The sequence below is a fragment of the Conger conger genome, chromosome 9 (assembly GCF_963514075.1).
Source record: "Conger conger chromosome 9, fConCon1.1, whole genome shotgun sequence".
Taxonomy (NCBI): domain Eukaryota; kingdom Metazoa; phylum Chordata; class Actinopteri; order Anguilliformes; family Congridae; genus Conger; species Conger conger.
The window spans coordinates 41,931,095-41,943,390 of record NC_083768.1 but is presented as its reverse complement, the minus strand read 5'-3'; the positions used below and the strand labels follow the sequence as shown (position 1 = coordinate 41,943,390).

Sequence of the window (12,296 nt, the reverse complement as noted above, 5' to 3'; positions counted from 1 at the left end):
ACTCACTCTCACTCACTCTCACTCACTCTCACTCACTCTCACTCACTCTCACTCACTCTCACTCACTCACTCTCACTCACTCTCTCACGCACTCTCTCACGCACTCTCTCACGCACTCTCTCACGCACTCTCTCACGCACTCTCTCACTCACTCTCACTCACTCTCACTCACTCTCACTCACTCTCACTCACTCTCACTCACTCACTCTCACTCTCACACAGACACACTCACACTCACACAGACACACACACAGACACACACACAGACACACACACAGACACACACACAGACACACACACACACACACACTCACAGACACACAGACACACACAGACACACACACAGACACACACACACTCTCACACACACACACACTCTCACTCACACAGACACACACACACACAGACACACACACACTCTCACTCACACAGACACACACACACACAGACACACACACACACACACTCACTGGTTCCGTCCTCAGGCTCCATGCGGCCCGTGTTGCTCCAGGCCCCTCCCCCTCCGTAGCTCTCCTCCGCCTGGGCCGGCTCGGCGTAGTCCGCGGGGTTAAAGGTCCTGGAGGGAGACAGGCAGCTGCAGTCAGCCAATGAGAGTCGGGGGGGGCACTCAGGGGAGCCAATCAACATCAGCCAAATATGTGAAAGGGGCGGGGCAGACTAAAGGATCACACAGGGCACTTCCTGAATCAACATCTGAAATGAGTATCGCAACATGAGCTCAGGGTGATTCAGGGGAGCTGAACTTCAAGGAGAATATCTGAAAAGGACAGGGAGGCAGGCCGGAGGGTGGGGGAATCGAGCACTTCCCGAATTAACATCTGAGCCAGGGGGGAAATTAACAACGCAATACAAAAACAAGCTAAAATCTGTTAAACATTACCCAGGATAACATGGAAGGGGATATAGGTAGGGGGTAAGGGGGGGTTTAGGTAAGAGCCAGTCACAGTCATTGCCAGCACTGAGAGACTTGGCCCCAACAAGTCAAAGACATGTAGTGGAGTCATTTTAAAATCAGACACAGATGTACCATTACACAGACCCCCGCAAATAATTATAATCATACACTCATACGCCCATTCACACAGCCTGTTGTACATATACCCCCTCCCCCAGCCAGTCCTTCCGCCTGGAGACTGGTCAGCCAATCAGGCTTAACGGAACACCGGCATTGACACTGTGGCCAAGAATGTGGGCGGGGCTACCCGGACAGACTGGTTTTTGGTGCTACCTTGGAGACGGACACTTACGAGAACACTGGGAAGCGACTCGGAATCATCGAATTCCGACCGGGATGAAAGCCCCGGCGTGTCAACGAGTGACTTCATCTTTGGAGTGTTTTCACTGGTTGCTATGTGGCACCCTCTAAGTGTGACGACCCCCCCCGTCTGTGTTTTCAGTGGTTGCCAAGCGGACAACCCCCCGCCCCGACCACCCCTGCCCTGCCCCACACCACCCAACCCCGCCCCCCCCCGCCCCCTCACATTGAGCGATAGCAACACACAGCTCATGGCCGACTCACCTCTCTTCTCCTGTACAATCATATCTGGCCCCCTTATCAATCTGGCTTTAGAGAAAAACAACAGCAACGGTTACAGCAGGAGCTTGTGTGCGTGCGTGCGTGTGTGTGTGTGTGTGTGTGTGTGTGTGTGCGCGTGTGTGTGTGTGTGCGCGCGTGTGTGTGTGTGCGCATGCATGCGCATGCATGTGTGTGTATGTGTGTGCACATGCGTGTGTGCGTGTGCGTGTGTGTGCACATGCATGTGTGCGTATGTGTGTGTGTGCGCGTGTGTGTGTACACGTGTTCGTGTGTAGCAGTGGAACTAACCTATAGTCATGAAAATTAAACCACTACACTCTGCCTTGAACGCTTATGATCAATGTCTTTGTAAATGCCATAACATATATTCAAGTAAGTTCAGTTTATTACATAAATGGTGTCGTGACCCATAAGGAACCTTATAATATGGATTTAACACATCTATGCAGGTGAGGCTAAGCAGTTGGAGAACTCAAATGAAAACAGAAATGCCCTAAAAAGGCTATGGAGAAAAGCTGCTGTGAGTCAGTGGTCACTGTGCTATACAGTCTGAACTGGGCCCTGGCCGGCCAGAATGCCATGAATGCACCCAGGGTCAGATTACAGGAGTTCTGATAAGCAAACTTACAGCCAAACGGCGTGTGAGCTTCAGGGCAAATGAGAAAGAGAACAGGATTAAAACAGAGGCACACGCATGCAGGATGGAAGGCGGGCTCGGCGTGCGTGTGTGCGTTTGTGTGCGTGTGTGTGTGTGTGTGTGTGTGTGTGTGTGTGTGTGCATGAGTGCGTATGTGTGCATGTGTGTGTGTGTGTGCGCGTGTGTGTATGTGTGTGTGCATGCGGGTGTGTGGTGTGTGTGTGTGCATGCATGTGTGTGCGTGCGTGCGTGTGTGTATGTGTGTGTGCGCATGCGTGTGTGTGTGTGCGTGTGTGTGGTGTGTGTGTGTGCGCATGCGTGTGTGTGTGTGTGTGTGTGTGTGTGTGTGTGGTGTGTGTGTGTGCATGTGTGTGCGTGTGCATGTGTGTGCGTGTGTGTGTGTGTGACGGGAAACAAACAGCAAACCTGCATCAGAGCGGTTAGGGGCTCGTTTAAGAAGCCCGTTCAGTTGCACACCTCAAACAGCACTCCGGTTTTAAGGTTAGTGAGTTTCAAACCAAAGCCAGAAGCACACAGTGCCGTTATCGAAGTCTCCCTGCAGCAGCAGCACACACCAGAGCAAACCAAACGCACCGCCCCCCCCAACACTTACAACACACAGCAAACCAGGAGCGATAGCTACAAAACACAACCAGAACCTGCCTACACTGTCCTATAAAGCCAACCTGAAGAGGGGAAAAACCAACCTACAGCCTTTTCTACAAACATTAAATAACTAGGTTTTGTCTTATTGGTCATACAATTTTGAGTCACTGCTCACATTAGAAAGAGGGGGGGAAAAAACGGTAATTGAACTGACAGTTTAGTACAGCTGCACTAGATATCTCAACGATTCCAAGTGACTATTATCGCAGTCACGTAGTACTCGTACTACTTTTCAACGACAATCAGCCTGAGATTTAGTACGAGTAGTACGCTAGTATGGGGTTTCGAACACAGCCACACACCATTGGGTAAACCAGGGTTAGAAAGGGTCATGTGACCTCTGGTTGCTTCACACGACACCACATGGCACCACTGCGCCCCCCCCCCCCCCCCCCCCCCGCCCCGCCCAGTTTGGCACAAACAGTCAAAGCAAAGAGTCTGGACACAGGCACACTCAGGACAAACATCACACCCCAGCACCCATCAGCACACCCCCCCAAAACCCAGTCCTGGAGAGCCCTGACCCAGCAACTGAAACCTCAAAATGTCCTGAATATGGTGCCAATTCCACCTCAACTGAATAATATGCAAGTTTATCATCACCTCCATATTTACGCAAGGCGATATTTGGGAAAGATGGACGGACATTAACCTTTGACACTGGGGGCTGTCTAAGACCAGGGTTGGGTTCCACACATAATCCCCCACACATTTGCCCAACACCCACACCCAAACCAAACCCCACCCTACTCCCCAGCCAGAGGACAGCACAAGCTCCCCTATACAGGTCTACTGGACCCAACATTTATTCTTCGAAGGTGTATGTGTATTGCAGGGTTCTTCAACCACTATTCGAGTAAAATGCACTGTACATGGTACGTATGTACATTGTACCAGCAGACACTGCAGCCCTCCAGGACTGGAGTTAAACCAGCAGACACTGCGGCCCTCCAGGACTGGAGTTAAACCTGCAGACACTGCGGCCCTCCAGGACTGGAGTTAAACCAGCAGACACTGCGGCCCTCCAGGACTGGAGTTAAACCTGCAGACACTGCGGCCCTCCAGGACTGGAGTTAAACCAGCAGACACTGCGGCCCTCCAGGACAGGAGTTTGAGACCCGTCCGGCCCAGAAGAGCATCATGGGAAGGATGACCATGGCCCAGGTTGGCAGATTAATAGCCCGGGTGTACAGTAAGGGGGCGAATCCGAACCCAAACACCCTCATAGCTTGTCATAAATGATCAGGGTCCCGTTCAGTGCGCGTGGGAGGCTTGTGCTGTTCTCTGAAACGGGGGGGGGGGGGGCACCGTGAAGGAGCTCCGCTGGGCGAAAGCAATGCGACACGAGGGCGAAACGCACGCCCCGCCCAGAGTGGCACGGGGGTGCAGACTTACCCCATGCCCTGCGCCGAAAACCTGCCACCCCGCCGGCCAGCGCCCCCTGCAGGCAGAGAAGAGATTACACGCCATCACAAATCCCAGGAGTTAAACCTTCATTACAAGCCCAGTTTCCGAACCAAAATAGCAGGAATCCTCCAATCACGGTCCGCGAGGACCAATTATTCCAGGTTTTCCACCCTCCCTTTACCTGGGAGTCAGGTGTGAAGACATTCTAACCAGTGAGTAGCACAAATTGTTCAGTTAAGAAAGCCAGGGCTGGATTCGGATTCAAGCGCCAGCTTTTACGATTCCTTCCTTGTACCATGCTGTTGCCATGGCACCGCCTCACACAATCACACTCGGTTCTGACTGGGCTACAGAAGAGTTCAGCATCTCCTATTTGTGCGCTGCAGCATCCTGCCGCAGCACTGCTTCCTGTAGTTATGAAGGGTGATTACTGACGGCCTCAGCGGGTCATTCATTACTGCAGGAAGGGAGGCAGGCCAGCGGACAGAGCGGGCACATAATCACTCCGCCAAAGGAAGCGCGCCGGGGAAGAGGCGTTTTCCGGCCACATTCCCAACAGGGCTGCGGGGTTACGGTAAGGAGGCCATTCCCATTTTAACGGGATGAAGGAGGCAGGGATTTTTAGATTCCGAGTGGGACTCACTCACAGGCCAGCTGGTCATGCCCAGTCAAATAACCAGCAATTAACCCCTTTAGTGTGCGACATCACAAATATCTGATTAGAACGTTCTTCACTGAACATTCCAATCACAAATAGGCGATTAGAATGTTCTTCTCTGAACATTCTAAATCACAAATATGCGATTAGAATGTTCTTCTCTGAACATTCTAATCATAAATTTGCAATTAAAATGTTCTTCTCTGAACATTTTAATGCAGATGTCACAATCGCTACTGGTGGAGTTCTAGAACAAGGGGCGAATGTTGGGGGGGGGGGGGGGGGAACCCTACTCTCCAAAGGGTAAAAGCATCGACAGCACACAAATATAAAGCCAATAAAACCCCCCACAAATCCAGCTGAAGCTGTCAGTAATACGGTTGCCATGGCGATTCAGGTGCTGGCTTAATGTAGCATGAGGCAAAGGGCCGCAGGTCGATGCCATTGACCAGGCTCAGGCAGGTTAAACTGTGAAGCAGCTGCTCGATGTGGGGGCGGCCGGGACGGGGCGGGGGGGGGCTGGGGGGCGCACACCCCTGGACGATCAACACCCACCTCTTCCTCTCCCTCTCCCACGGCGACCGCGCTCCGTGCCCCGCCCCGACACGCCCCCGGCCTTCCCTCCGTCCAGTCCGTTCTCCTGCCCACGAACTGGGGAGGGGAGGGATACACAGACAGACAGAATGACGTTCACAGTTAGTAGATGACCAGTATCAAGAATGTCAACTTAATCTACCAATACATTTTTCTGAATCTTATAACAACCTTATAATTCAGTCCACACACACAGACACCAGGAGCAGCAATGAATGTAGCATTGAGTACTGTGTGTTCAATCTCAAAATCTGAATCGAAATGGTGCCGAGATCGGAATGGTGGCTCTGTAAACAGTCCAATCTGAGACATTGGGCATGGCGCCCAACCACCTTGTGTGTTTTGAGTGGGGTGCAGTGTACTTACACTCCCTCCCCCGGCTGGACCCTCGGCCCCGGCGTGGGCCCCCGCCTCTCCGGCGGGCCCCGTCCCGCTCCCCCCCTCGCTCCCTGTTCTCCTTCCCCTCCTCGTTCCCCTCCGTCTGCCCGCTCTCCTTCTGCCCCGACACACCCTTCTTCTTCCCCACCATCTCCCACGAGTCCTGGAGAGGGGGGGGGTTTGGAGAGGAGGACACGGCCATTTTGTTTACTTTTCATTTTTCACGTAGACACATCAAGGTTACCGGGGGATACGCTCTGATGATGTCACAATACCCTGCATTGCCAACTGCAAATGGAATGCTGGTGGCAGCGGTGTTCTAGAACCTGTCCCTGGCATTGGAAAACCAGCCTCAAGACAGCATTGAGTCTGTCGCTCGCTCTCTCTCTCACTTACTCACTCACTCACTCACTCCACAATACCGCTCCTACCTTCCACTTGGCGTGGGATCGCCCTGTCTACAGACCAGCTAACCCCAACCCAGAGGAAGCTTTCCCTACACTGTAAAGCAAAAGCCTCTACAGCAGGGCTGGCGCCAGGCCTGGGATCTGTGCATATCCATTACCCTGGAATAACTGGCCCAATTAATTAATTATCCGCATGCGGTCACATTTTCCAAAACAGACATGCAGTAGATGATGGATAAGGTTTTTTTTTTTTTTTTTTTTTTTTAAAGGACAATTCAGACTAGGCCTTCAACACTGATTTGCAGATTCACTACACTTCCCAATACCCCACCGATGCGGTGTACAACATTTCCTAACACCACACCTACAATATGGACTACATTTCCCAGTACACCGCTGATGAAATGGACTACGTTCCCCAATGGCTGGCCGGGACTCACAGTGTCAGGGCTGCCCTCCAGCAGCACGTTGATGGCTCTGTTTACGTCCCCGTTACAGTCATGCAGCGCGATCATGGACTCATCCTGGTCTTTGCCTGTGATGTCAATCAACTGGAAGAGGAGTGGGAGGAGACAGGACAGTGAGTGAACCTTGACCGACTTCTCCCACTGTGTGTGTGTACGTGTGTGTCTGTGTGTGTGTAGGCACTTCTGACCTGCATTTCTCCCACTGTGTGTGTGTGTGTGTGTGTGTGTGTGTGTGTACGTGTGTGTCTGTGCGTGTGCAGGCACTTCTGACCTGCATTTCTCCCACTGTGTGTGTGTGTGTAGGCACTTCTGACCTGCATTTCGCCCACTGTGTGTGTGTGCGTGTCTGTGTGCGTGTGTGAGAGAAGGGTCTAATTGTGTGCTTGAGGTTACGGCCCATTTACAACACACATCAGCCATGCAAGCAATTACAGGCTAGGAAAAGGAGGAAAGTGCTTGTGTATTTACCTCCATTCACACAGGGTAGGTTGAGCTTGCATGCTCTTTGGCAGCAATAACCGACGAATGCTAGCCAAATAAGCCTAACCTGCATGTCTCTGCATGTCTCCAAGAATGCTAGCTCTGACCACTTCTTTCTCTTGGTATGTTCAGCTACTCTCTATTCTTATTTAGTGAATGTTTGTCATCTGGCTCATAACTAGATCTAGCGCTTTAAAATTCTAGCATTAGAATGGCTGGGCCAGGAAAGGAAAGGGTGAATAACAGAGTAATGTTTGACAGCGCCATCAACTCGAACGTCTTATTCCGCACCTTAGCCCTGAAGTGAAAGGGAAAGCCCCATGCCGTAGCACAGCCAGAGAGCTACAGATAGAGAGGGGGAAAGTCCAGTGGCGTTAAGAGTTCGGTCACGTCGCACTGGCGCGGTCACTCTGACCACACGGTGTGGCGAAATAAGCCAACAAACCTGTTTGACCTTCTCCTCAAAGTCTGCGTCGTTGTGGTCCGAAATCATCTGTGCGAGTCGAATCTGCTCAGCTGTGGCCTAGGGAGGGGAGAGCACGGGGTGTTAAGTCTGACGGGGTCGCCCGGCAACCCCAAATACAGTTTTTACACTGCGCACACTTTCCCCCAGGCAGACTAAAGAGGTGCGCTAAATCGGCTGGGACGGTCGTCATCAAAGCTCAAATCAAAGCGTTTTTTTTTGGGGGGGGGGGGGTGTGGTTGACTGTGAAGGGTGGGCACGTGGCAGCTACATAGGGACCCTCGCTTTACCTCATTCGGACAGGGAGGGCAAAAACAACACCAGCTGTGTCACACCCAAAACCCATGGGGGGCGTGGCCCTTTTACTGTGGCACTCGAACAGTGACACCGACGCCCCCACCACGACCTTAAGTAACCATGACAACAGCAGAGTTTCTTTTTTTTTTTTTGCGCGCGTGAAAACCTAAAATCAGCTTTAGAATTTCAGCAAATCTCGTCAGCTGCATGGAGGCGGAGGAGGCGCGGTTTCAGACGGGGTCCGTCCGTCCGTCCGTCCGTACCTGTGGCCTGGGCTTGTGCACGCTCTGGCTCTGTGTCTGGCCCTGTGCCGGCTCCCAGCTGCCCCGGGCACGGCTGCTGCCCACTGATGTCATCATTTACAGTATATACAAATAACGGTATTTACAAAGGAATAACACCTAGGGAACGAGAGAGAGAAAGAGAGACAGTGAGTTGCCACCCACAATAAACACATGTACATATTTATTGATTTATTGTTGTTATGGCTGATATTACATAATGCATATTACATACATTACATTATTGGCATTTGGCAGACGCTCTTATCCAGAGCGACGTACAGTTGATTAGACTAAGCAGGAGACAATCCTCCCCTGGAGCAATGTAGGGTTAAGGGCCTTGCTCAAGGGGCCAACGGCTGTGCGGACCTTATTGTGGCTACACTGGGAATTGAACCGCTGACCTTGTGGGTCCCAGTCATTTACCTTAACCACTACGCTACAGGCCGCCCTCATACATACTGATTATTTTATATTATTTTAATATTCATAAGTATGCTTTGGCAGCAAGTACATTTGTATTTCATGCCAATAAATCAATTTGAATTTGAGTAAGAACTGTCATTCACCGACGCAACCGTCTCTGCTAACGGTCAACTGACGGAAAGCAAAAAATGACACTGAGAATATATGCACGCGAGGCTGTTCATCAAACTTTTTTAAAAATGTAAATGAAACGCAGCACGTTCGGATTTGTCCCTTTATACTGTCCCAAACGGCAACATTCGTAGTTTAAAAAAGGGCCAACCATTGTGTTCACGGTTCTTGACAGAGGAAGATACCGATCAAAGTTGAGTGATCGATAAGTAACCACAGGACACTTTGCAGTCAACCCCGCCTTTTCGAGAAGTGCACTTTTCGTTGTTGGTCATTGACAGCAATGTGCCAAGACGTTAACGTTAGCCATTTTGCATTTAATGGCTTACAGCCGGTAACATGCGTCGCCCTTTTAACTTCACATTACTGGTCGTTTTGTTTCCGGTCTACCCATACAAAATAATTCGAGGAAGTTTCAAGCTGGATACATGCCAACCAACTAGCCTCAAGTTGAATAAGTCTAACTATCAAGGAACTGAAATTTGGCGAGAGAACCAGCCGGTACCGCTCTCAGTGCACCGCGGCTAACTACACACAAGCTAAATAACGTAGATGAACGCCAAGCGTGGGTACCAACAGGTTATTGTTGATAGCTAGTTAGCTAAGCAGGAAACGATGACAAACGAACACAATGCAATACCAGGGGACAAAAATTTTTTTTTTTAGCCTTTGCCCGTATGGTTCATTAGACGACCATTCGTTTACGTATATTCTCAATAGTCGAGTTAGCCTAACGTTACATAAACAAACTGTAACTGACATTAACAACATGACAGATAGCTACCTAACACTGTTTGTTTGTTGGGTAACGTTGAGTGTCACAGTTAGTTAACAAGCTAGCGACAGTGTTTCACGTAAGAGGGATTTAGAGCTTGGAAAATGTCCAACACCGAACGAATTTGCCTGTTCTGTACAGCTATATCTAAAAATACAATCCTTTGCTATTGTTAGGCCTTCCGACTGCCAGCGTACTGTACACTAACACAGGTAATTTTCGCTGTTTTCAAACGAAACATGGTCTGAAATGTTTCGAGCCAAAAGTAGTCAACGTTGCCGCCAGTTGGCCAGCAAGCTGTTGCATATTGTGATAACGTTAGCAAAGAAAATAATAACGACAGCAAAGAAAATAATAACGACGACTAGAGTGAGCAAACTAGCCACTCAAGATGCGACAGAAATGAGAAATATCGCGCAAATGAGGCAACGTTGCAATTTGACTACGCACTCCACACACCCTGCAAAACGATCCGAGCTAGTTTGTTCACCCCAGCCAAATTGATTTATTGCCTCGTGTCTAAAATGGATTTAATAGAAGAGAGCTAAACTTTTATGCATTACGTTACCAGACAACACTGATTATGTGTGAATGACTTTGGCACGTAAATAGCTATATTATTATTATTACTACATAGCACGCCATAAGATGCAATGATTTAGCTGCACACTAATTTCTTGTCGCTACTTGGCTAACTGTAACTAGCAAACTTGTTGACGAAATAATTCCACTATCTGTGTCTAGCTACCAAACCAGGACTGCAGCAGCATCGTGTATTTATTTTTTATAGATAAACCATCACAACCCAAATAACGTTATTTTTATGGCTTCCGCTCCTTATCACCTCATGGCCAATAGAGGAGCCATTGCACTCAGACACATATTCACCTAAATTAGTAACCGGCTATTGATAAAATTTCAACCTCTTACAGTATATCAAAATGACACTTAGTCCGTATGCTACTCTTTGCCCGACCATGTTAGTTTCGGGTTTGACAAAACAATCCTGTCGTTCGCCTCCAGCAGTCACTCGCTAGCCTTACCACCGGAACGCCATCGCCGGGTGAACTTGCATACTTGACACCGAGGCCACCACCAGGCCGCAAGGCCGCGAATAACGAAAACAAATAACGGGCGATAAATACTGACCAGAAACCAGGCTGGAAACCCGAAATCGAGCTTTCGAAAAGACTGAGCGGCCTCGCAACGTCCAAGTCGAAACGGGACAGATTCGAAACCCCTTAAACCCTTAATTGGTGTAGGAAAGTTAGCCGAATCGCCTCGCCCAGACAATAAGCGAGACACTCGGAATTTTTACCTGTTTCTTTTTCCACAGACACCCCGATACCTGCGTCACGTGACTATAACTGAACGCTCAATGGCTTCTGCAAAGCGGATACCCTCGTCACATGACCCGCTCCTCCAAAACCCGCCATATCTCGATCTTGTCGTGTCTAGTTTCTATCATACAGCGGAATTGTAAGCAGTGGCTCACACTTAATACTGCCCAAACATGTACAATTGTATTATCATATGATTTTATGCTAAATTGCGCATTTTTACGGAGTATTATGGGGTCAAAACAAAATTCTTCAGGTAAAGTAGCCTACCTTCTATAGACCTTAATATACGGTTATTTTACTGTATGCCCGTATCTGGCTTAGCCGGTACTCACGGATTGCTCTTAATCAAGGGTGTCGCAGAGATATGATACGAAGGATTCAAACTGGCAACCTGTCAGCTAGAAACTAATTAGCCACATTTCTGCACTCTTATTTAATATATAATTTTTATTACTAAAAATACCTTCCACGTTTTATTTTGTCATAGACACACGAAAGCATAGGCCTAACTACCAGATGACCAGCCTTGTTCAACAAAATCTATCACATACAGGCGATGCTGAACTGTATGATAATTGGCTGAACTCTATATTCTTGATACTATATGCAGTTAAAGAATATAAATATGAATTTAATGACACAGCCATCCGTGTTTCCTTCCTTGAATTACAACACTAAAATACTACAACTAATATTTCCGAGTGAGTGAGAGACGATACGAATGAAAGTATTTGGATTTTCACCAACCTGTTGTTTTTGAGGGAAATCAAAACCAAAAAGTGTAATACTGCCCCCTACCGTGCACTACTTGAACCGCAACGATGCAGACAATAAGTTTTTCATCGTGTTTCTGTGTGTACTTGGCCATCTTTGTTTGGTTAATTAATAAGTTTCCCGTTATGAGTGATAAATCTAGTACTGAGTTTTATTGTTGTTCTGAAATAAATGAGGATTTTCCTTGCAGCACTGCATATCCGGGTACTTGGGGGTGACCAGGCAAATTTAGCCCTCACCACAGGTCCTTTGCCGAAACTTGTGTGCAGTCAAACAATACACTAGGCCAGTCCTGATTCTACAAAGATAAACCCTCCTTTGTGAAACAGACCCCACAGAAGTAGATTCAGACAAAAATGATTGGGCATCACATCTTTGTACAACTGTAGACTGCTAATGTGCTGTCAGGAGTCACGGATGAATAACAAAAACAATCTGGTCTGCTGGCTTTTGAATTCTTTACAGGTACGCTGAAATCCCCTGGACAAACAGATCCACCGATGTTGGGAAACTG

General features: G+C 48.8%; 1 protein-coding gene across 6 annotated transcripts in view; it reads right to left on the bottom strand.

Annotated features, from left to right (window-relative positions):
- Positions 1-11,065, bottom strand: part of ubap2l (ubiquitin associated protein 2-like) — a 32,910-nt gene extending 21,845 nt beyond the window's left edge. For 2 of the 6 annotated variants that reach the window (XM_061254204.1, XM_061254207.1), the window contains exons 1-9: positions 10,815-10,977; positions 8,276-8,413; positions 7,698-7,775; positions 6,746-6,856; positions 5,887-6,061; positions 5,482-5,577; positions 4,257-4,302; positions 1,541-1,585; positions 471-577 (exon numbers count right to left, since the gene is read on the bottom strand). In XM_061254204.1, the coding sequence (XP_061110188.1) occupies positions 471-577; positions 1,541-1,585; positions 4,257-4,302; positions 5,482-5,577; positions 5,887-6,061; positions 6,746-6,856; positions 7,698-7,775; positions 8,276-8,371 (754 nt within the window). In that variant the 5' untranslated portion in view covers positions 8,372-8,413; positions 10,815-10,977. The other 4 variants (XM_061254206.1, XM_061254209.1, XM_061254205.1 and 1 more) reach the window with 3 other exon arrangements.
- Between the last annotated feature and the right edge of the window lie 1,231 nt (positions 11,066-12,296).